The sequence below is a fragment of the Pongo pygmaeus genome, chromosome 6, assembly GCF_028885625.2.
Source record: "Pongo pygmaeus isolate AG05252 chromosome 6, NHGRI_mPonPyg2-v2.0_pri, whole genome shotgun sequence".
NCBI classification, from domain to species: Eukaryota; Metazoa; Chordata; class Mammalia; order Primates; family Hominidae; genus Pongo; species Pongo pygmaeus.
This window is the reverse complement of record NC_072379.2, coordinates 5,358,399-5,382,009: the sequence shown is the minus strand read 5'-3', so window position 1 is coordinate 5,382,009 and position 23,611 is coordinate 5,358,399. Positions and strand designations below refer to the sequence as shown.

General features: G+C 54.9%; 1 protein-coding gene across 9 annotated transcripts in view; it reads left to right on the top strand.

Moving 5' to 3' along the window:
• The window catches only part of TNRC18 (trinucleotide repeat containing 18), a 116,764-nt gene extending 94,016 nt beyond the window's left edge, over window positions 1-22,748 (top strand). For all 9 annotated transcript variants that reach the window (XM_054496079.2, XM_054496076.2, XM_054496078.2 and 6 more), the window contains 11 exons: window positions 4,354-4,506; window positions 5,242-5,383; window positions 8,423-8,540; window positions 9,014-9,089; window positions 9,196-9,304; window positions 13,564-13,680; window positions 14,472-14,636; window positions 15,756-17,092; window positions 20,063-20,299; window positions 20,497-20,571; window positions 21,141-22,748. In XM_054496079.2, the coding sequence (XP_054352054.1) occupies window positions 4,354-4,506; window positions 5,242-5,383; window positions 8,423-8,540; window positions 9,014-9,089; window positions 9,196-9,304; window positions 13,564-13,680; window positions 14,472-14,636; window positions 15,756-17,092; window positions 20,063-20,299; window positions 20,497-20,571; window positions 21,141-21,347 (2,736 nt within the window). In that variant the 3' untranslated portion in view covers window positions 21,348-22,748. The remainder of the gene's footprint in view (window positions 1-4,353; window positions 4,507-5,241; window positions 5,384-8,422; window positions 8,541-9,013; window positions 9,090-9,195; window positions 9,305-13,563; window positions 13,681-14,471; window positions 14,637-15,755; window positions 17,093-20,062; window positions 20,300-20,496; window positions 20,572-21,140) is intronic.
• The last annotated feature ends 863 nt before the right edge of the window (window positions 22,749-23,611 follow it).

Genomic DNA, 23,611 nt, shown 5'->3' with positions numbered 1-23,611 from the left:
GCTGGATGTAATAGCTGGGTATTCAGCTGTTCAGATGCCAGGAATTGGAAACCCTGGGCCTCTAACAGAAGGAACTCTTGGGAAAGGCCCAAAGAGGCAATGTATACAGCCCAGTGGTTAAGGAGCCAGAACTGAAGCTACGTCCCCAGTGTTCAAAACCCAACTCTATTGATCATTCACTGCTGTAACGTTGGACAGATAGCTATCCTTTTTTTTTTTTTGAGACGGAGTCTCACTCTGTCTCTCAGGCTGAAGTGCAGTGGCACAAACTCGGCTCACTGCAACCTCCGCCTCCCAGGTTCAAGCAGTTCTCCTGCCTCAGCCTCCCGAGTAGCTGAGATTACAGGTGCCCACCACCATGCCCAGCTAATTTTTGTATTTTAGTAGAAACATGGTTTCACCATGTTGGTCAGGCTGATCTCGAACTCCTGACCTCAAATGATCTGCCCACCTCAGCCTCCCAAAGTGCTGGGATTACAGTTGTGGGCCACCGCGCCCGGCTGTATTCTGCTTTTCAGACTTAGTTCAGTCTGTGTTATGTCATGTGTACTGCCACATGGGATGGGCTTTTACTTTTATTTTCTATCTTTTTTTTTTTTTAAAGACAGAATCTGTCCTACTGCCCAGACTGGAGTACAGTGGTGAGATCTTGGCTCGCTGAAACCTCTGCCTCCCAGGTTCAAGCGATTCTCTTGCCTCAGCCTCCCGAGTAGCTGGGATTATAGGCGCTCACCACCATGCTCAGCTCATTTTTGTATTTTTAGTAGATACAAGGTTTTGCCATGTTGGCCAGTCTCGTCTCGAGCTCCTGACCTCGGGTGATCGGCCCACCTCAGCCTCCCAAAGTGTTGCGATTATAGGCATGAGCCACCACACCCGGCCTTCTATCAATATTTTTATTGTATTTATTTATAAGAGACAGAGTCTTGCTCTGTTTCCCAGTCTGGAGTGCAGTGGTGATTGTAGCTCACCTCGAATTTCCAAGTTCGAGCAGTTTTCCTGCCTCAGTCTCCTCTGAGTAGGTGGGACCACAGGTGCACATCACCACACCTTGCTAATTTTTCTTTTAATAAGAGATGGTGGTCTCAGCTGGGCGCAATAGCTCATACCTGTAATCCCAGCCCTTTGGGAGGCCGAGGCGGGTGGATCACGAGGTCAGGAGTTCGAGACCAGCCTAGCCAATATGGTGAAACCCCGCCTCTACTAAAAAAATACAAAAAATTAGCTGGGTATGGTGGCGGTCACCTGTAGTCCTAGCTACTCGGGAGGCTGAGGCAGAAGAATCGCTTGAACCCAGGAGGCAGAGGTTGCAGTGAGCCGAGATTGTGCCACTGCACTCCAGCCTGGGTGACAGAGCGAGACGCCGTCTCAAAAAAAAAAAAAAAAGAGCCTGGGGGAGGTGGTCTCACTGTGTTGCCCAGGCTGGTTTCAAACTCTTGGGCTCAAGTGATCCTCCTGCCTCCACCTCCCAAAGTGCTGGGATTACAGGTGTATACCACCACGTCCGACTAATTAAAAAAAAAATTATTTTCATGCAGATGGGATGGGGTCTCCTTATGTTGCCCAGGCTGGTCTCGAACTGCTGGGCTCAAGCAATCCTCCTGCCTTAGCCTCCCACGGTGCTGGGATTATAGGCATGAGCCACCACGCCTGGACATCAGTAGTTTTTTTGTTTGTTTTTTGAGACAGAGTCTCACTCTTGTGGCCCAGGCTGGAGTGCAGTGGTGCAACCTCAGCTCACTGCAACCTCTGCCTCCTGGGTTCAAGCAATTCTCTTGTCTCAGCCTCCCGAGTAGCTGGGATTACAGGCTCGTGCCCTCACGCCTAATTTTTGTATTTTTAGTAGAGATGGGGTTTCACCATGTTGGCTGGGCTGGTCTCGAACTCCTGGCCTCAAGTGAGATCTGCCTGCTTTGGCCTCCCAAAGTGCTGGGATTACAGGCGTGAGCCACTGCGCCTGGCTGTCAGTATTTTTAAATGCTTGAATGCCATCGCACTGCCTGCCTGTCTCCCGCCACTGACCCTGCTGGTGGTTGGTGGTTTGGGTGATGATGATGTTTTGCTGTCATAATTACCAAAGCAGGCAGCGTCTCTGTTTTGCGTACAGAACTTCTATCACGTCGGAAGTTATTTTCTTATTTACTTTATTTTTTTTTTACAAAAAAGTAGGGGAAGGCTCCCAGCTGTGGGTTTTCTGATCAAAGGGAAAGAAACAGTTACTGGTTTTATCTGATTATAACAGTAATTTGGAAGATAAAGAAAAGAAAAATCCATTCAGGCCTTTTTTTTTCTGCTGTCATTTCCTTTTGTTCCCCCATGGGTACAGCTGCAGGGACATATGTACCAGGAGCTGCAGCTATCTGCTTAATGACAGATCCCAGAGATAAGGGGACAGCGCCACTAACATTCCTTCAGCGCCTAAGATGCTTCTGATTCCAGAAGGATGACTTGCATTAAAGAGTTCAGCAGCAACAAGAAAATAAAACACACAGACACACACACAGACACACACACACACACAGACACACACACACACACACACACACACACACACACACATATTTCCTCCCCCCAAAATGGGGATTAAACTGTATGTTCTTTTTCCCTAGAACATGCCATTTTTTGTTTCTTTTAATGCTCTTTGCTTTGACTTTCATTTTGGATATGGGCGCTGTGACTTCTGTTGTTGTCTTGGTAACATTTGACCATTATTATCTTTATTACTTTTCTACCTCTCCTGGCCTTGGCCATTTGTTTTTGTTGTTGTTGTTGTTTGTTTGTTTGTTTTTTGACACAGAGTCTCGCTCTGTCGCCCAGGCTGGAGTGCAGTGGCACGATCTCGGCTCACTGCAACATCCGCCTCCCGGTTTAAGCAATTATCCTGCCTCAGCCTCCCGAGTAGCTGGGACTACAGGCACGTGTCACCATGCCCGGCTACTTTTTTATATTTTTAGTAGAGACGGGGTTTCACCGTGTTGGCCAGGATGGTCTCGATCTCCTGACCTCGTGATCCGCCCATCTCGGCCTCCCAAAGTGCTGGGATTACAGGCATGAGCCACCGCACCTGGCCTTGTTTTTTTTTTTTCTTAATTTTATTTTATTTTTGAGACGGAGTTTTGCTTTTTTTTGCCCAGGCTGGAGTGCAATGGCGCGATCTCGGCTCACTGCAACCTCCGCCCACCGGGTGCAAGCGATGCTTCTGCCTCAGCCACCTGAGTAGCTGAGATTACAGGCACCCGCCACCAAGCCCAGCTAATGGCCATTTGTTTTACACATGTCCCTTTTAGAAAGTGTAGATTTTTTAGCTGGGCATGGCGGTACATGTCTGTTGTCCAAGCTACTTGGGAGGCTGAGGCAGGAGGATTGCTTGAGCCCAGGAGGTTGAGGCTGTCAGTCGGTTGTCATTGCGCCATGGCACTCCAGCCTGGGCAACAGAGCGAGACCCTGTCTCAAAAACAACAACAAAACAGAGAGTGAAAAAATGGAGGCAGCCTACAGGCCCTTCTCATCGCAGGGGTGGTTAAAGTAAGTGCATTACAGTTTCTCCATACCTTGGCTCAATAGGCTGCGGTTAAAATGAAGCTCCTTTTATATGTATCAGTCATGTTTGGGGGGAAACGTTGCAAAGCAGGACTATTGGTAAATTCCCACTTTTTTTTAAATACTGTGTGTGTATGGTTGTGTCTGTGTAGCCTTCGTATTTACAGGGTTGTGTGTGCTTATGGAAAGTTCTAGAAGGATACACCATGCTATTGCTAGTAGCTGACTCTGTGGAGTTGGTAGGAGGGTCACTGGAGAGGAACTTGCAACATATATACACTTCAGTGTTGTCTTTTTTTGGGCAGACGGGGCAACAAGTAATATGTACTAGTAATAAGATAATAAACACTAAAAACAGCCTGTAATCCCAGCACTTTGGGAGGCCGAGGCGGGTGGATCACAAGGTCAGGAGATCGAGACCATCCTGCTGAACACGGTGAAACCCCGTCTCTACTAAAAATACAAAAAAATAGCCGGGTGTGGTGGCGGGTGCCTGTAGTCCCAGTTACTCGGGAGGCTGAGGCAGGAGAATGGCAGGAACCCGGGAGGCGGAGCTTGCAGTGAGCCAAGATCGCGCCACTGCACTCCAACCTCGATGACAGAGCGAGATTCCGTCTCAAAAAAAAAAAACAAAAAAAACAAACCCAAAACCAAAAACACTTGCAGGGAGAGAGAGAAGGGGCGTTTTGTTCCTCCCGGGAGGGCACACTTGGGGTGGCACAGAACTTGGGAGTGAGTGAGTGAGAGGGACAGGGGTGCCGCCTGTGCTTTCCCTGCCGTTTGATGGCTCCTGTCTGCTGCTTCCTCCTCCAGAAGAAGAAAGGGAAAGAGGCTGGGCCAGGAGCTGGGCTGCCACCGCCCCGAGCTCCCACCTTGCCCTCTGAGGCCAGGGCTCCTCACGCCAGCTCCCTGACCGCCGCCAAGAGGGGCAAGGCCAAGGCCAAAGGGAAGGAAGTGAAGAAGGAGGTGAGGCTCACTGTACCCTGGTGGGGGGGTGTGGGGGGCTCAGCTATGCTCCTGTGGTCAGGGCAGGGGGCTCCACCTGCTGCTCTGTGTTCACCTTCCCTGTAGCTGTGGCTCAGGTTGCAGGTGATGAGGGTGACGTGGCCGTCCCCATGCTCCAGGGATAAGGAGATACTGGGGACTCGGCTTCTGTCCTCAGGAAATGTCTGCTCTAGTGGGGGCGAGGGACACTGGAACAGAGACCAGGAGACCTGGGTGACAGGCCCCCAGCCCAGCACCAGGTCCTCACAGGGCCCTCAGGCTTGGGTGAATCTGTCCGAGTGGCAGATGATGGCATGCCCACTCCCCGCACCTGCTAGCCCCTGCCTGAGTGGTTTTTCCTCAAGCCCATTGGGTGGAAATGCTGGAGATGCTCCTGAAGTTTCTCTTAAGAAGGGAACGGAGGCATCTGCCATAGTGATGAACAGAGGTATGGTAGTGAGTACTGAGCACTGAGTGCTGATACTGAGCAGAGTACTAAGTATTGAGCACCGAGTACTGAGCACTGGCCAGCTGGGTTTTGGGCCCATTTCACCCTCCCCCTGGCCTCTGGGGTGCCCCTAGCTGGGATCCACGCCATGCACATGACAGATTCCCCCTGCAGCCTGACTGTGGCTCCAGGTTTCCAGAGAGGGTCCCCAGCCCGGCAGGACCCCCGTTCAGATCCTAAGTCATTTGTCGGCCATGTTCTGTCCCCAGAACCGTGGCAAGGGGGGCGCCGTGAGCAAGCTGATGGAGAGCATGGCAGCCGAGGAGGACTTTGAACCCAACCAGGACTCGAGCTTCTCTGAGGACGAGCACCTGCCGCGTGGCGGGGCTGTGGAGCGGCCGCTGACCCCGGGTGAGTGGCCGTGATGCCACATGTCCCGGGAGGGGCTGCTGGAGCCTTCCCTGGGGGAGACAGATCTGAGCAAGGCATGAGACGGAAGGGCTGGGCTAGCTGGAGGCAGGGAACTGCAGGAGCAGAGATCCTGAGGCTGAGTTACCCGGGTCGATGAGAAGGCTGGACTGGCTGCAGCTTAGTCAACTGGAGATGGGGCAAGAGAGCCGCCTTGGGACCAGGGAGGAGGCAGGTCCTGCGGGGCTTGGGAAGGAGTTCTGTGTTGTCCCTAAGGAAAATGAGAAGCTCTCTGAGGTTAGATGTGGGGATGTGATATGGTCGGATTGGCTTTAAAATGAGCTGTCTGGGCCGAGCGAGTGGCCCACGCCTGTAATCCCAGCACTTTAGGGGACCGAGTTGGGCAGATCACCTGAGGTCAGGAGTTCCAGACCAGCCTGGCCAACATGGTGAAACCCTGATTCTACTGAAAATACAAAAATTAGCTGGGTGTGGTGGTGGGGGCCTGTAATCCCAGCTACGCGAGAGGCTGGGGCGGGAGAATCACTTGAACCCAGGAGGCGGAGGTTGCGGTGAGCCAAGATCATGCCATTGCACTCCAGCGTGGGCAAAAAGAGTGAAACTGTGTCTCAAAAAAAAAAAATATAGCTGTCTGGTGCTGCACAGAGAATGAGTGGGGTCCCAGGGAAGGCAGGGAGTCCAGTTAGGAGGCTGTGCTGTCCAGGCGAGAGTGGGTTGTAGCCTGGGGCTGCCGTGGGGGCAGCAGGGAAGGAGGCGGGGCAGGGTGCGCACATTAGGAGGGAGAGTGGATGGGAGTTGGGGTCAGGGGTGCAGGCAGAGGAGAGGGGAAGGGAAGGGTGAGGACAGGTGTGGGGGTGGGCGGAGGCCCTGGCCCTGAGACCCGGGCCAGGGAGGGTCATGTGCTGGGCTTTGATGACTCTATCGGGAAGTCATGCCCAGGCTCGGACCCAGGGGTCTGTAGCCCAGAGGCGAGATCGTGGGTATGGATCGGGGAGCGAGTGAGAAGGAGTCGGCTGCCCCAAGGCTGCATTGGTCAGCGGCCGCTATGTGACAACCAGATGCCGCCTTTGTGCGTCTCAGGGGCGTGTAGGGCTGCTGGGTGGCCGTGCAGACCCCCAGTGGCCTTGCTCCTGCGGTGATGGGCTGGCCAGGGGTCAGCTGCTCCAGGTCTGTGGTCCTCTCTGCGTGTGTTGTTTATCCTGCCAGACCCGTGGCTTAAGAGGAAAAGTTGGATCTAAGAGCTCTCTCGACGCCTAGGCTCAGCATTGGGTCCCGGCCCCTTCTGAGAGCCACATGGCCAAGCCCAACGTCAAGGCGTGGGAAGCCGACTCTGCCTGTGACGAGGCCACATGAGGGCTCTGTGCAGGCACGGGCGGGGATACTGCGGTCCCCACCATCCCTCTCCCAGCGAGCCATCTGGGTAATGGGAATGTCGGGGACAGACCAGGCGAAAGGTCCCACTGAGAAGGAAGGGCAGGCCCAGGTGTCTCGTCAGGGGCAGGCAGAGGGAGGGAGCAGAGGGTTGGGGCAATGAGAGGTGACTGCCGTCGGGAAGTTTGCCCCTGGGCATTCATTTCCACCAGAAAGAAAAAGTGGATGGAAAGTCTCAGAGGTAGGTGGGGTGTGGCCACATGCACCTGTAATCCCAGTGCTTTGGGAGGCCGAGGTGGGAGGATCACTTGAGACCAGGAGTTCGAGGTCAGTTGGGCAACTTAATGGACCCTGTCTCTACAAAAAATAATTAGCCAGGCATGGTGGTGTGCACCTATAGTCCCAGCTACTCAGAAGGCTAAGGTGGGAGGATGGCTTGAACCCAGGAGTTCGAGGCTACAGTGAGCTATGATCTTGCCACTGCACTCTAGGCTGGATGACAGAGCAAGACCTTGTCTCTGACAAGATGATGATGATGATGATGATGATGATTGAGACGGAATCTCACTCTCTGTCATCCAGGCTGGAGTGCAGTGGCATGATCTCAGCTCACTGCAGCCTCTGCCTCCCAGGTTCAAGCAATTCTCTTGCCTCAGCCTCCCAAGTAGCTGGGACTACAGGCGTGCACTGCCACACCTGGCTAATATTTGTGTTTTTAGTAGAGACAGCGTTTCACCATGTTGGCTAGAATGGTCTTGATCTCCTGACCTCGTGATCTGCCCGCCTCAGCCTCCCAAAGTGCTGGGATTACAGGCATGAGCCACTGCGCCTGGCCTGAAAAAATTATTAAAAAAAAGAAAGAGGCCGGGCACGGTGGCTCACACCGGTAATCCCAGTACTTGGGAGGCTGAGGCGGGTGGATCACCCAAGGTCAGGGGCTCGGGACCAGCCTGGCCAACATGGTGGAACCCCATCTCTACTAAAAATACAAAAATTAGCCAGGCGTGGTGGCAGGCGCCTGTAATTCCAGCTACTTGGGAGGCTGAGGCAGGAGAATCGCTTGAACCTGGGAGGCAGAGGCTGCAGTGAGCCGAGATCATGCCATTGCACTCCAGCCTGGGCAACAAGATTGAAACTCCATCTCAAAAATAAATAAATAAATAAATAAATAAATAAATAAATAAATAAATAAATAAATAAAGTCCTAGAAGTTTGGCTGTAGACAGCAGTAAGAGGGGGCGGATGTCATGATGGAGGATCGTCGCTGTGAGTGTCCGGTGATGGCTGGCACCCAGAGCTTCATGCCAGGCCCAGAGGCTGCTGGTCTTGAGGTGGGAAGAGGCAGCACGTGCAGGCTTTCATCTCTGGGTTCACACCTGCCTGGGGTCTTTGCAGACATCTGGGGCCAGGCAGGAGACGGGGCTGGGAGGAGAAGGGCTGGCCATGGCACCCTGTGCGTGCCCACTGGTACACACAGGTCTGCACGGGTACACACACAGGCAGACGAAGAAGTGCACACGTCTCAGCCCCACAGGCCCACCCGGCACCAGGGCCTCCATTCCAAGGGGATGACTTGGGGGTGACGGGAGGAGGGAGAGGTGTCGCAGACGCTCCTGGCTCCAGCCTTGCCTCACAATCCAACCCCTGCAGCCCCTCGCTCCTGCATCATCGACAAGGACGAGCTGAAGGACGGCCTGCGTGTGCTCATCCCCATGGATGACAAGCTGCTGTACGCCGGGCACGTGCAGACCGTGCACTCGCCAGACATGTGAGTGGGGTGGGAGGTCCGGCGCAGAGCCCCATATCCCGGCCGCCTCTGTGCCTGGCTGCTTCTCCTTTCTGGGCTGTGGTTTCCCCTGATGGCACAGGGCAGGGGCATGAGTGGGCTCAGAGCTGACGGGGAGGCCCTGGGCACTTTGAGGGAGTACTGGGTGAACTCTCCCAGGGGCTGGGCGCGGCTGCTCCATGGCAGGACCCGCAGCAGGAAAGGGGGAGAGAGCGTGCTGGCCTCTCTCAGGATCTGGACTGCGCCAGTCTTGCGTGCTCTGCAACCCCTAGTCCTACAGATGAGGAAAATGAACCCAGAAAAGGGGGAGAATTCCTAAATTCAGCAAGTCAGCAAACCTCTGAGTCCTGGTGTCACCTCCCAGTGGTCTAGGAGGCAGTGCTGGTGCTGGTGGGGTTGAGGCCCTCTGGGGAGGTCTCGGCCTCTGCCACCTCACGCCTGGTTTGCTCCTACAGATACCGCGTGGTGGTAGAGGGTGAGCGTGGGAACCGGCCCCACATCTACTGTCTGGAGCAGTTGCTGCAAGAAGCGGTGAGAGGGGGAGGGGCAGGGCCTCGGGTGGCTCGGGGTGGGCTGGGTGTCCAAGGCCATGGCCATAACTGTGTCCACACCTTGCACTCATCCCATGCCCTTCTAGATCATCGATGTGAGGCCAGCCTCCACTCGCTTCTTGCCACAAGGGACCAGGATTGCAGCCTACTGGAGCCAGCAGTACCGCTGTCTGTACCCAGGCACCGTGGTCCGAGGTGAGACGCCTCCTCCCCAGCTCTCCCCTGCCGCCTAACATCTCAGTGTGGACTTGTTTGGCTACTAAAACCCAACTCTAACTGGCTTAAGAATAAAGACTTGTGGGCTCACATAACTGAAAACTGTATGGCCTTCAGGCATGGTTGGATCCAGACACCATTTAAACGATGTCATCAGGACTCCAGCTCTGAGTATCTGTCAGCAGTGCTGTCATCTGTGCTGGCTTCACACTAGCTCCTTGGAGACTGTATTTTACCATCTTAAGAAATCTTATCATTGGAGGATTTCTCAGTCCTGGTTTTCCCATGCAAGTTCTAGTGTGAACTGACTTGGGCCACATGGTTTTCATTGATCCTACTGCTGTGAGTCTGATCAACCGGGCCTGGGTCAGATTCTCATCCCTGGGACTAAGGAGTGAGGTCACCTCCCTTTTATTCGTGGGCTGAGAAAGATGGGAGGGTGGCTTCCCCTGCAAAGCGGACGTGTTGTTAGAATAAGAGAGAATGAGGCTGGGTGTGGTGGCTCATGCCTGTAATCCCAGCACTTTGGGAGGCCAAGCTAGGTGGATCACTTGAGGTCAGGAGTTCAAGACCAGCTTGGCCAACGTGGTAAAACCCCGTCTGTACTAAAAATACAAAAATTAGCCGGGTGTGGTGGCAGGTGCCTGTAATCCCAGCTACTTGGGAGGCTGAGGCAGGAGAATCACTCAAACCTGGGAAGTGGAGGTTGCAGTGAGCCAAGATTGCACCACTGCACTCCAGCCTGGGTGACAGAGTGAGACTACGTCTCAAAAAAAGAAAAAAGAATGGAGGCTGGATGGAGAAAAACAACAGGTACCCTAGGTACCCTGTTATAGATGTGGATATCAGACAGGCAAGAAAGACAGTCAAATGGTCCAACCCTTAGCTCTTGCAAAAGCAGTGTATCCTAGAGAGGGGGTATGGATGTGGATTAGACATTCCCCGCCTGTGCAAAAAAAAAGCCCACTCACATGCCAAATACAGTCCACTGCTTGGCCTACCATCCATTCATACCCAGAAGATGGAAGCCCATGCCAGCTCAGCAAAACAACAGATGACTGGTCCAGCCTGAGTAGAGGATCTCAGGTCAGGAAGACTTAGTTTTTTCCATCGTATTAGTCACTCATTTATCATCCAAATTCTGAAAGTGCTGTTAGTAAGGTAGAAGTTGGCCTTAGATTCAGATTTCCTGGCACACTCTGTCCCCCTGTACTGGGAGGTGCTGGCTGTGTTCTAGGCCTGCCTTATGGGTATCATTCTGGATTCTTGGGCCTTCCCTGTCCCTCATCCTGGGAACCGCTTTTGTTGCGTTGCATGTTTTTCTCTTTTTTGGTTCAGTTCCTTGTTTTAAGCAGTGGATCTTTCAGTAGCTTTCTGAGGAAGAGTCTGGGAGTTAAATTTCTCACATCCTTGTGAGTTTGTAATCTCTTTATTCTACCCTTATTTTTAGAGATAGTTGAGCTGGGTACCTTTATTCTTTAGAGATAGTTGAGCTGGGTATAAATTCGCGACTGGAAATAGTTCCTCTCACCATTTCAAAGACATTTTTCTATTTTTATCTTGCTTCCCATGTTGCTGAAGACATTCAACATTGTGATTCCAAAATCATTGCAGGAGACCTGCTTTTATATCTTTGGAAACTTTTAGGATCTTCTCATTATCCCTAGATCTGGAATTCCGTGTGTGTGTGTGTGTGTGTTCTCATCATGCTGGGTATCTGCAGTGGGAGGCTTTGATTTTGAAGCAAATTTCCTTGATTCCTGGAAGCTCTACTTGTAGCACAACTTGGATAAGTTCTCTTGTGAATTTCATGTTTTCCCTGGAACTTGGGCTAGTCCTGTGGCCCCGGGTGTGTGCGTCGTTTTTTCTGTTAATCTTTTCTTATTTTGTTCAACTTACGGAGAGATTTTCTCTACTTTTATCTTCTAACCCCTTCTGTTTTCTTGAATTTTAAAATTTTCTGCTGTCATTTAAAAAAATTCTTCACCAGCTGCGGTGGCTGACGTCTGTAATCCCAGCAATTTGGGAGCCTGATGCAGGTAGATCACTTGAAGCCAGGAGTTCGAAACCAGCCTGGGCAACATAGCAAGACCCTGTCTCTACAAAAAGATACAAAAATTAGCCAGGCTTGGGCCAGGCGTGGTGGCTCACACCTGTAATCTCAACACTTTGGGAGGCCAAGGTGGGCAGATCACCTGAGGTCAGGAGTTTGAGACCAGCCTGGGCAGCATGGTGAAACCCCGTCTCTACTAAAAATACAAAAATAAGCTGGGCGTGGTGGCGGGTGCCTGTAATCCCAGCTACTCGGGAGGCTGAGGCAGGAAGGAATCACCTGAACCCGGGAAGTAGAGGTTGCAGTGAGCTGAGATCACACTGCTGCACTCTAGCCTGGGTAACAGTGAGACTCTGTCTCAAAAAAAAAAAAAAAATTATCCAGGCTTGGTGGTGTGCACCTGTTGTCCTAGCTACTTGGGAGGCCGAAGTGGGAGGATCACCTGAGCCTGGGTGGTCGAGGCTGCAGTGAGCTATGATTGCGCCATTGCACTCCAGCCTGGGTGACAGAATGACACCCTGTCTCAAAAAAAAAAAAAAAAAAATCCTTAAGAGTTCTTTCTTATTCTCTGAATATTCCTTAAATTTTTTTTTTGTTTGTTTTATCAACACATTTCTTTTTAAACCTTCTCAGAGGATTGTTTTTCATTTTAACTTTCTGTATTTTTTTTGAGACAGAGTCTTGCTCTGTCACCCAGGCCAGAGTGTGGTGGAGTGATCTCAGCTCACTGCAACCTCCACCTCCTGGGTTCAAATGATTCTCCTGCCTCAGCCTCTGGAGTAGCTGGGATTACAGGCCTGCACCACCATGCCCAGCTAATTTTTTGTATTTTTAGTAGAGACAGGATTTCACCATGTTGGGCCGACTGGCCTCGAACTCCTGGCCTCAGGTGATCTGCCTGCCTCTCTCGGCCTCCCAAAGTGCTGGGATTACAGGCGTGAGCCACTGCGCCTGGCCTCATTTTAGCTTTCTGCAGCTCCCTCTCTCTTCCCAGTCCCCCCTCCTTCTGTTTGCTGGTGCTGTGCTCTTCCTCTGGTTATAACTCCTTAGGCATCTGGGGACCCTGAATGAAGGGAACATTATCAAGCCGATGGGAACTCTGTGTACTCATGAGTCTTTGTCATAGCGGGTGGGTAGGAAGGTTTTGTTAGGGGGCTGCCCAGATTCTGCAAGACTCACATCCTTGGGGATATAGTCCCAGCATCTGGTGTTTGGGAAGAGGGCTGGGCTATCACGCTTTGGGGTCCTGTCCAGCCTCCTCCCTGCGCTCAGTGTCCTTCAGTCTGGAGCCTCTCTCTAGGGTGAACCTCCCAGCTCCTGCCAGCTGGGCCACCCTCAGCCTGTTCAGTGTTGAGGTTTCCCTCAGCCCTGCCTCCGGAGGTGCTTGGGGCCTCTCGGGCCCGAGCCTTGGCAGGATTCTCTTGGGAAAACCACCTCCTCCTCGTGGGTATCACCTCCTCCTAGGAGATCAAAGCCCGCTCTTGCACGTTCATCCCGGCATCTCTGCGGAAATGCCACCGTCTCCCACTGCCGCCCTCCCCTTTCCCATTCTTAGTGTCCTTCAGGGTTGACACCCGTGTCCCTCCTTTGCTGTAGTTGCAGGAGGGTCTTGGGTGTGAGCGGGCACAGGTGCATGTGCTCAGCTGTCTTGTGTCACCCAAAGTCAGCTAGAAATGGGAGACCCAGGCCAGGGACAGTGGCTCACGCCTGTAATCCCAGAACTTTGGGAGGCTGAGGTGGGTGGATCACCTGAGGTCGGGAGTTCGAGACCAGCCTGACCAACATGGAGAAACCCCATCTCTACTAAAAATACAAAATTAGCCGGGCGTGGTGGCGCATGTCTGTAATCCCAGCTACTTGGGAGGCCGAGGCAGGGGAATCACTTGAACCCGGGAGGCGGAGGTTGCAGTGAGTCAGTCGAGATCGCGCCATTGCACTCCAGCCTGGGCAACAAGAGCGAAACTCTGTCTCAAAAAAAAAAAAAGGGAGACCCAGTTCTCCTGCCTGGATGGCCTGGCTCTAACACCCACATTCTGAGCCACTGTATACCCTCCACCCATGTCCCCACTGCTGTACCATAGAGACCAGGGCTGCAGAGGGGCCGGTTTCTGCCGTCCCCACCCTCGTGCCTCACTAGGGAGCTGGAGGTCCGAGGGCCTCCCCTGAGCCTCCCGTCCTCCCACAGGATTACTGGACCTGGAGGACGATGGGGACTTGATCACCGTGGAGTTTGACGACGGAGACACGGGCAGGATCCCCCTCTCACACATCCGCCTCCTGCCCCCTGACTATAAGATCCAGTGTAAGTGACGAGCTCATGACACCTGGTCTCCTGCCAGGGGCCGCCCACCCAGGCTTTTGCCCTCTAAGCCCGGCTCTGGGCTCTGTCTGAAGTCATTTGGAGCCACGGGTGATGGAAGTAGCAGAACCCATGGGTGGGCTCCCGTGACATCCCAGGGCTCCCAGGTCCTGGGTCCGTGAGGACAGCACAAGCCCAGTGGCGCAGGCTATGGGAAGCTGATCAAAAATTGTTAATGGCTGGGTGCAGTGGCTCACGCCTGTAATCCCAGCACTTTGGGAGGCCAAGGTGGGCGGATCATGAGGTCAAGAGATCCTGACCATCCCGGCCAATATGGTGAAACCCTGTCTCTATTAAAAATACGAAAATTAGCCAGGCGTGGTGACACGTGCCTGTAGTCCCAGCTACTCGGGAGGCTGAGGCAGGAGGATCCCTTGAACCTGAGAGGCGGAGGTTCCAGTGAGCCGCTGCACTCCTGCCTGGCGATAGAGTGAGACTCTGTCTCAAAAAAAAAAACAAAAAACACAACAACAAAAGTCAGCATCTTTATCCACCTGTCCCAGTTCCACAAATGCTTTGTTTTACTTCATTCATTCGGGAGTCTCTGGCTGCTCCCTGCAGACGGGGTTTCCCCTGCTGGACCTCACAGCCTGTCGTGGGAGCCCACCCGGGGTCAGCCACCTGGTGTCGGTTGCTTCCGCCCCCATCCCCGTTCCCCGGGACAGACCAGGGTCTTGGAAGCTCCAAGCTGGGGAGCCCAGGCCTGATGAGCCACTCTGTCCTCTGCCCCACAGGTGCTGAGCCGTCCCCGGCCCTCCTGGTGCCGAGTGCCAAGCGCCGCAGCCGGAAGACCAGCAAAGACACCGGGGAGGGCAAAGACGGTGGCACGGCTGGGTCGGAGGAGCCAGGAGCCAAGGCCCGTGGGCGTGGGCGGAAACCCAGTGCCAAGGCCAAGGGTGGTAGGTTGGCCTGGGCCCCAGGGCAGGGGCGGTGGGTGGAACTTCTTCGTGCATCCAAACTCAGGGCTTAGGAACCTGCCCAAGTGCCTGCCTGCTGTCTGTAAGAACTCTGAGCCGGGTGCGGTGCCTCACACCTGTAATCCCAGCACTTTGGGAGGCCAAGGCGAGCAGATCGCCTGATGTCAGGAGTTCGAGACCAGTCTGGCCAACGTGGTGAAACCCCGTCTCTACTAAAAATACAAAAATTAGCCGGGCATGGTGGTGAGTGCCTGTAATCCCAACTACGTGGGAGGCTGAGGCAGGAGAATCGCTTGAACCTGGGAGCTGGAGGTTGCAGTGAGCCAAGATCGTGCCATTACACTCCGGCCTGGGCGACAAGAGCGAAACTCTATCTCAAAAAAAAAAAAAAAAAAAAAAAAGAGAACTCTGCACCTGCACCGCAGGGCCATTCTGACCAGGTGACAGATGAGGAAACTGAGGCTGAGGGAGGCAGGTTGGTTTGTCAGAGGCAGAGCTGAGCTGCAGCTGGCCTGTGTTTCTTTCCAGAATCCAGAGAAAATGCTTCGTGCAGGCTGAAAGCAGAGGCTACTGGAGGACCCGCTTTGGGGCCAACACAACTTAAGGTTGTTATAGGGGAACCGCCGAAGGAGGCCTAAGAAGGCTGCAGCCAGGTTCCGCTCAAGAAGTAGCAGGGCCAGGATTGAAACCAGGCCTTTCTGCTGGGCACAGTGGTCCACACCTATTCTCAGCACTCTAGGAGGCCCAGGCAAAGGGATCGCTTGAGCCCAGGAGTTTAAGACCAGCCTGGGCAACAGAGCAAAACTGTATCTCTACCAAAAAAAAAAAATAATAATACAAAAAATTCCCCAGGCATAGTGGCGCATGCCTGTGGCCTCAGGTTACTTGGGAGACTGAGGCTGGAGGCTCACATGAGCCCAGGGAGGTTAGGGCTGCAATGAGCCCTGATCATGCCACTGCACTCCAGCTTGGGTGACTGAGACCCCATCTCAAAAAAAACAAAAGAACAAAACTCACAGAAGCAGGCCTTTCTGATGAAAGCCACAGCTCATCTCTGCCAGGAAGCCCCCACCCCAGCCTCTCATCTGTTTTGTTTTGCAGACAGAGCCGCTACCCTGGAGGAGGGGAACCCAACAGACGAGGTCCCCAGTACCCCCTTAGCCCTGGAGCCGAGCAGCACCCCAGGTTCCAAGAAGAGCCCCCCAGAGCCTGTGGACAAGCGAGCCAAGGCCCCCAAGGCGCGCCCGGCACTGCCGCAGCCCAGTCCCACACCACCCGCCTTCACCAGCTGCCCAGCACCCGAGCCATTTGTGGAGCTGCCAGCTCCTGCCACGACCCTGGCCCCAGCACCCCTCATCACCATGCCTGCCACACGCCCCAAGCCCAAGAAGTCGCGGGCAGCCGAGGAGTCGGGTGCGAAGGGCCCTCGGAGGCCGGGGGAGGAGGCCGAGCTGCTTGTCAAACTGGACCACGAGGGTGTCACGTCACCCAAAAGCAAGAAGGCTAAAGAGGCCCTGCTGCTCCGGGAGGACCCGGGGGCAGGGGGCTGGCAGGAGCCCAAGAGCCTCCTGAGCCTGGGCAGCTATCCCCCAGCGACCGGCAGCAGCGAGCCCAAGGCACCCTGGCCCAAGGCCACCGACGGGGACCTCGCCCAGGAGCCCGGGCCGGGGCTCACGTTCGAGGACTCTGGGAACCCCAAGAGCCCGGACAAGGCCCAGGCTGAGCAGGACGGGGCGGAAGAGTCCGAGAGCAGCAGCAGCAGCAGTAGCGGCAGCAGTAGCAGCAGCAGCAGCAGCGGCTCCGAGACAGAAGGGGAGGAGGAAGGCGACAAGAACGGGGACGGGGGCTGTGGCGCCGGGGGCCGTAACTGCAGCGCTGCCAGTTCCAGGGCGGCCTCACCGGCCTCCTCCTCCTCCTCATCCTCCTCCTCTTCCTCCTCATCCTCTTCCTCCTCCTCCTCCTCTTCCTCCTCCTCCTCCTCTTCCTCTTCGTCTTCCTCCTCTTCCTCGTCCTCATCCTCTTCGTCGTCCTCCTCCTCCTCCTCTTCCTCTTCCTCTTCCTCCACCACAGACGAGGACTCTTCCTGCAGCTCGGACGATGAGGCAGCCCCCGCCCCCACGGCTGGCCCTTCTGCGCAGCCAGCGCTCCCCACCAAGGCCACCAAGCAGGCCGGCAAGGCGCGGCCCTCGGCCCACTCCCCAGGCAAGAAGGCGCCTGCGCCCCAGCCCCAGGCGCCTCCTCCGCAGCCCACACAGCCTCTGCAGCCCAAAGCTCAGGCCGGGGCCAAGAGCCGACCCAAGAAGAGAGAGGGCGTCCACCTCCCCACCACCAAGGAGCTGGCCAAGCGGCAGCGCCTGCCGTCCGTGGAGAACCGGCCCAAGATCGCCGCCTTCCTGCCAGCCCGGCAGCTCTGGAAGTGGTTCGGCAAGCCCACCCAGGTGTGCAAGATCGCGCCCGGGCGCGGCCAAGGGGCCGGGGGCCTTGTCTCTCTCTGCTGGGCCCACGGCTTCACGCCGTGTCTCCGCGTCTGGTAATCTCCCAGAACCCCAGGGTGGAGGGCTGGCGTCCCACTTTATGGATGGGTACGCTGAGTCTCAGAGTGTCCTCAGGCACCTGTGTCTGTCGGACTCCGATGCCTGAGTCCTTCAGAGCAGAGCGGTCCTGCCCTCTAGTCCCGGGATGCAGAGTCACCCTCATGTGGAGCCCAGATGAAGGAAAGGTGCAAAGATCAGCACAGACCCACGGGCGTCAGCGCCACGTGGAAGGGGCTTTCCAGGCCTCTGGGATTTTTTCCTTTTTCTTTTTTTGAGACTGAGTCTCTTTCTGTTGCCCAGGCTGGAGTGTGGTGGTGTGATCTTGGCTTACTGCACCCTCTGCCTCCCGGGTTCAAGCAATTCTTCCGCGACAGCCTCCCAAGTAACTGGGGTTACAGGCGCACGCCACCACGCTTGACTAATTTTTGTATTTTTAGTAGAGATGGGGTTTCTCCATGTGGGCCGGGATGATCTCAGACTTTCCTAGCCTCAAGTGATCTGCTTGCCTCGGACTCCCAAAGTGCTGGGATTACAGGTGTGAGCCACCGCACCTGGCCTTTTCTTTTCTTTTACTTTTCTTTTCTTTTTTTTTTTTTAGAGACAGGATCTTGCTCTGTCACCCAGGCTGGAGTGTAGCGGCGCCATCATAGCTCACTGCAGCTTTGAACTCCTGGGCCCAAGAAATTTTCCCGCCTCAGCCTCCTGAATAGCTGGGACTACAGACGTGTGTGCCACCATGCTGCCCGGCTGATTTTTAAATATTTTTGTAGAGACAGGGTCCCGCTATGTTGCCTGGGTTGGTCTTGAACCCGTAGGCTCAAATGATCCTCCCGCCTCGGCCTCCCAGAGTGCTGGGATTCCAGGTGCTGGGCCTGACAGCCTGTTGTGTGTGGCATTTGAGTGTTCCCAGCCATGCCTCAGGCTCCTGGCCACTAGTGTGGCAGTCCCAGAAGGCACCTCCTTCCCGGGTTTGCCAGCAAAAGTCCAGGGTTGAATCTCCTTGGCCTGGCCTGGATCCTGTGTCCACCCCTGAGTGAATCAATACGGCCTGGAAGACAAAGTCCTGGCTGGCCAGATCGGGGTCCCGTGTCTCCTGCCTGCAGCAGTGGGTTAGCTGTTCAGAAGGAGCCCTTCCAGCCTACCTGTGGCTGTCTACACACACGCACACACACTTGCACACAGTGCACTCAAAAATAGGCACATGCACACATGCACGCAGACATACACGTGAATGCAGGCATGTACATGAACTGTGTAAACATGAACATGCACACACATGCACACAAATACACTACACCCACACAAATACACTACACCCACACAAATGCACACTTGCACACGTACACAAATGTAGGCACATGCGTGCACATGCATCCATGCACATGTGCACCCACGAGTACACGTGCATACGTGCAAACACACATGAACATGTGCACATACACGAACACACGTGTACACATGTAGGCACATACGTGCGTGCACATGCATCCATGCATGAACACATGCACAAAGGCACAGATGAACATGTGCACACACAGGCACATACACATGGCAGGACCCAGTGTGAGAAGTGAGGGTGGTTCAGACAGGCTGGCAGGGAGCCCCCAACGTGCCGTAGGTGTGGGGCAGGAGCACCTGCATGTTCCAGTAGGGGTCAGTGGTGTCTCAGGCAGCATTTCCAAAGCTGCTCTAGAATGGAGTTTCAAGTCTCTCTTGCCTGGGTGCAGTGGCTTAAGTCTGTAATCCCAGCACTTTGGGAGGCCCAGGCAGGAGGATCACTTGAGGTCAGGAGTTCGAGACCAGCCTGCCAACATGGTGAAACCCCGTCTCTACTAAAAATACACACATAAAAATTAGCCAGGCGTGGTGGTGCACGCCTGTAATCCCATCTACTTGGGAGGCTGAGGCAGGAGAACTGCTTGAACCTGGGAGGCAGAGGCTACAGTGAGCCAAGATCGTGCCACTGCACTCCAGCCTGGGCAATAGAGTGAGACTTCATCTCAAAAAGAATAATAATAATAATAACAATTTTTAAAAGATAAAAAAGTCCAGGCGTGGTAGCTCACGCCTGTAATCCCAGCTCTTTGGGTGGCTTATGTGGGAGGATCACTTGAGGCCAAAAGTTCGAGACCATCTTGGGCAACATAGTGAGACCCCCATCTCTACAAAAATAAAAAGCCGTGCATTCCTGTAGTCCCATCAACTCAGGTGGCCGAGGGAGGAGGCTGGCTTGAGCCCAGGAGATTGAGGCTGCAGTGAGCTATGATAGTACCACTGCATTCCGGCCTGGGTGACAGAGCAAGACCCTTTCTCTGAAAAAAGAATTTTCAAAAGAAAAATAAGGCCAGGTGCAGTGGCTGACACTGCAATCCTAGTGCTTTGGGAGGCAAAGGTGGGAGGGTGGTTTGAGGCCAAAAGTCTGAGACCATCCCGGGCAACATAGTGAGACCTTGTTCTCTACAAAAATAATCAAAATTAGCTGGGTGTGGTGTGCGCCTGTATTCTCAGCTCCTCAGAGGCTGAGGTGGGAGAGGATTTCTTGAGTCTAGGAGTTCGTGGCTGCAGTGAGTCATGATGGCGCCACTGCGCTCCAGCCTGGGCAACAGAGGGAGACCCTGTCTCAAAAAATAAAAAGTCTCACAGCGGCAGAATCCTTAGATTAGGGGAAGCGCCTCTTGGAGACCCAGCATGTCAAAGAGATGGAAGAGGGGCTTCCCCAGTTGGAGCGAGACAAGGGGCTTCCTCCTCTCCCCAGAGTTGGATAGGGGTTGACTTAGAGGCTGAGGGCCCGGAGTCCCAAGTGCAGAGCCTGCCAGGCAGCGGGCTCCTCAGGGCTGGGCCAGGGCCTGTGCCGTGACACACGTGTCCTTGCAGCGGCGTGGCATGAAGGGCAAGGCCCGCAAGCTCTTCTACAAGGCCATCGTGCGCGGCAAGGAGATGATCCGTATTGGGGACTGTGCCGTGTTCCTCTCTGCCGGCCGCCCCAACCTGCCCTACATCGGCCGCATCCAGAGCATGTGGGAGTCGTGGGGCAACAACATGGTGGTCCGTGTCAAGTGGTTCTACCACCCTGAGGAGACCAGCCCGGGCAAGCAGTTCCACCAGGGCCAGGTGAGCCTGCGGCCTGGCTGTGGCACCCCCAGCTGGGCCCCCCAGTCCTAGGCGGTGTAGGGCAGACCTGAGGGCGAGGCGTTCTGGGTGCTGGAGCATCAGCAGCCCTGCCCAGTGGGTCAGCCCTGTCCTGGGGCCTGGGGTCAGGTGCAGTGGCCCCCGGGCTCACCCAAGTCCCTCCTCTCTCCCCCACACAGCACTGGGACCAGAAGTCCAGCCGCAGCCTCCCGGCGGCCCTTCGGGTCTCCAGCCAGAGGAAGGACTTCATGGAGGTAGGTGGTGGTGGTGGTGGTGATGGGCGGGTTGGGGATGGCTGCCTCCTTCCGGGCAGCTCAGACAGGGCCCAGCTCAGCATCTGCTGCTCTGTCCCCCATGGTCTCCCTCAGCCTCTGACCTCCTGTCCCTGCCACTCTCAGTGCCTCGCTCCTGTTTTCTGTCTCTCCTGGTCTCTGCGTCTGTCTCTGTCTCTGGGTCTCTATTCTCCCAGTGTCTGTCTCTGAGTCTCTGGCCATTCTTGCCCTCTGACTCTCTCTGGGTCTCTCCCAACCTCTATCTTTCAGTCTCTGGGTCTCTCTGGGTCTCTCTGGATCTGGGTCTCTGTCTCTCTGCGTCTTTGGATCTCTCGGTCTGTCTGTCCTTGTCTTCTGTCTCTCATTTGCTCTCCATCTCTCCGTCTCTGTCTCTCTTTTGTTGGTCTGTCTCTTAGCCTCTGTCTCTGACTTAGTCTCTGTCTCAGTCTCTGGGGCTCCCTCTGCTTCTGTCTCTGTCCCTGGGGCTCCCTGGGCCTCCCTTGGCCTCTGTGTCCCCCACCTGCCATCCTGATGTCCCCGCGTGCCCGCAGCGCGCGCTATACCAGTCCTCGCATGTGGACGAAAATGACGTGCAGACGGTGTCGCACAAGTGCCTGGTGGTGGGCCTGGAGCAGTATGAGCAGATGCTGAAGACCAAGAAGTACCAGGACAGCGAGGGCTTGTACTACCTTGCGGGCACCTACGAGCCCACCACGGGCATGATCTTCTCCACGGACGGCGTGCCCGTGCTCTGCTGAGCCCGCCGGGCCCCGCGGGCCACCGGCCACCCGTGCCCCGAGGGCCGCCAGGGACCCCTCTCCATCACTGCCATGGCGCGGAGACCACGTGCGTTGTGTGCATGCGAGCGTTCCTGCAGGCGTGTGCATGGGGCCAGGTGTGCACGTGGATGCCCGGGTGAGCGTGTGTGTGCATGTGTGCCTGTGTGCATGCACGTGTGTGCACGCATGTGCACATGCCTCCAGCCCCACCTTCCAACCCCACCTTCCAACCCCTCAGTGCCCCCAGGACAGGGGCCCCTCTTAGCTATCAGGGTATGGCCCTGCCGTCCCCCTCAGGGCAGCCTCGGCTGAGACCGGCCCTTCCTGCCCAGCACGTTGCAAGCACTTGGCCAGGCCGGCCCTCCAGGCTGCTGCTGCGTGGGGGCCCGGGTGCCCGGGTGCCCCCAGGCCCATGCAGACTGGGGATTCGGTGGGGAGGGGCGCTTCTAAGGAACCAAACTGACGCTCACTCTGGGCTTCCCGGGTACCCTTAGCACGGAGCCCACCCCGAGGCCTCCCACCGTGCATGGGACGGGGCGGCCCGATGCCAGCCGGCCTACCTGACTGTGCCAGGGGCCCTGCCCCCACCCTCTCAGGATGGTCTAGACTTGGGGAACAGAGCCGGGTGGGGTTGCAGCCCGGAGTATCAAAGGCACCAGGTGGAGAGGGCCTGGCACAGGCCCACCCTGGTCCAAACCCTCACACTACAGAAAACCCCAATGGTGCTGAAACCCTCGCCCGGCCACGCCCGGCCCCTCCCCACCCAGGAGGGAGGTGGCACTTCTTAACCTGTACAGTTTTATTGTACCAAGAGACTCGCCCTGCCCCTGTATCATAAGCCTTTAAATGGAGTCAACTTTTTAATTATATATAAAGATAAATATATATAAATATATATAAATATAAACTTTTTAAAACTGTGAAAAATAGCTATGAAATTATAAAAAAAAAAACCACATTCTGACGTGCAGAATATTATTTTTTATTTCCTGTTAGATTGTAGTGTCTAGCACCGGCTTCACCGGCCTCCCGGTCCCCAGCACACCCCCCCCCCCGCCCACCCCGCCAAGTGTACTGTACTCGCCCCCCAGGATAGAGAAGTGTTAGGGAGAGAAGAGGGAGAGGCAGGAGCCGGCCCGAGCCCAGGGTCCCTGCTTGGGCCCCAGAAAGCACTTAACCAGGCCCCAAGCCTTCCAGGGAAACCAAGGAAGGCCTCAACCAGACAATCTTGAGGGAAGGAAAAGCCAGACTTTGGGTTTGTTTTTTGGGGGAATTATTGTTTTTTTTTTTTTTAATGTTTCTTTTGGAATTTTGTTGGCAAATTCTGTGTGATCTTTTTTCATAAAAAAAAAAAAAAAAGATTTAATTGGAAAAATAAAATTGTCTGGAGTGGTTTATTTCGGGGCTGGAGTAGGGGTGGTGTCTGGGGGGTCATTCTGCCATATCAGGGCACCAAGAAGCAGGATTCGACTGGAAGTTGGGTGCCACCCGTGCAGGGGCAGTGACCACATGCAGCCATCTAAATGAGCTAATTGGCCAGGCACGGTGGCTCACACCTGTAATCCCAGCACTTTAGGAGGCCGAGGCAGGAGGATCACTTCAGGCCAGGAGTTCGAGACCAGCCTGAGCAATGTGGTGAAACCCCGTCTCTACTAAAAATACAAAAATTAGCCGGGTGTGGTGGCGCACACCTGTAATCCCAGCTACTCAGGAGGCTGAGGTGGGAGAATCATTGGGACCTGGCAGGTGGAGGTTGCAGTGAGTTAAGATTGCACCGCTGCACTCTGGCCTGGGGGTGACAGAGATTATCTCAAAAAAAAAAAAAATTGAACAAATTTACATGAGAAAAAATTAAAAGTTAAGTTGGCTGGGCGTGGTGGCTCACGCCCGTAATCCCAGCACTTTGGGAGGCCAAGGCAGGCAGATCACTTGAGGTCAGCAGTTCGAGACCAGCCTGGCCAATATGGTGAAACCCCATCTCTACTAAAAATACAAAAAAATTAGCCGGGTGTGGTGGAGCGTGCCTATAACCCCAGCTACTTGGGAGGCTGAGGCAGAAGAATCGCTTGAACCCACAGCAGAGGTTACAGTGAGCTGAGATCGTGCCACTGCCCTCCAGCCAGGGTGACAGAATGAGATTCCATCTGAAAAAAAACAATGCCAGGCACGGTGGCTCACGCCTGTAATCCCAGCACTTTGGGAGGCTGAGGCAGGTGGATCACCTGAGGTCGGGAGTTCAAGAC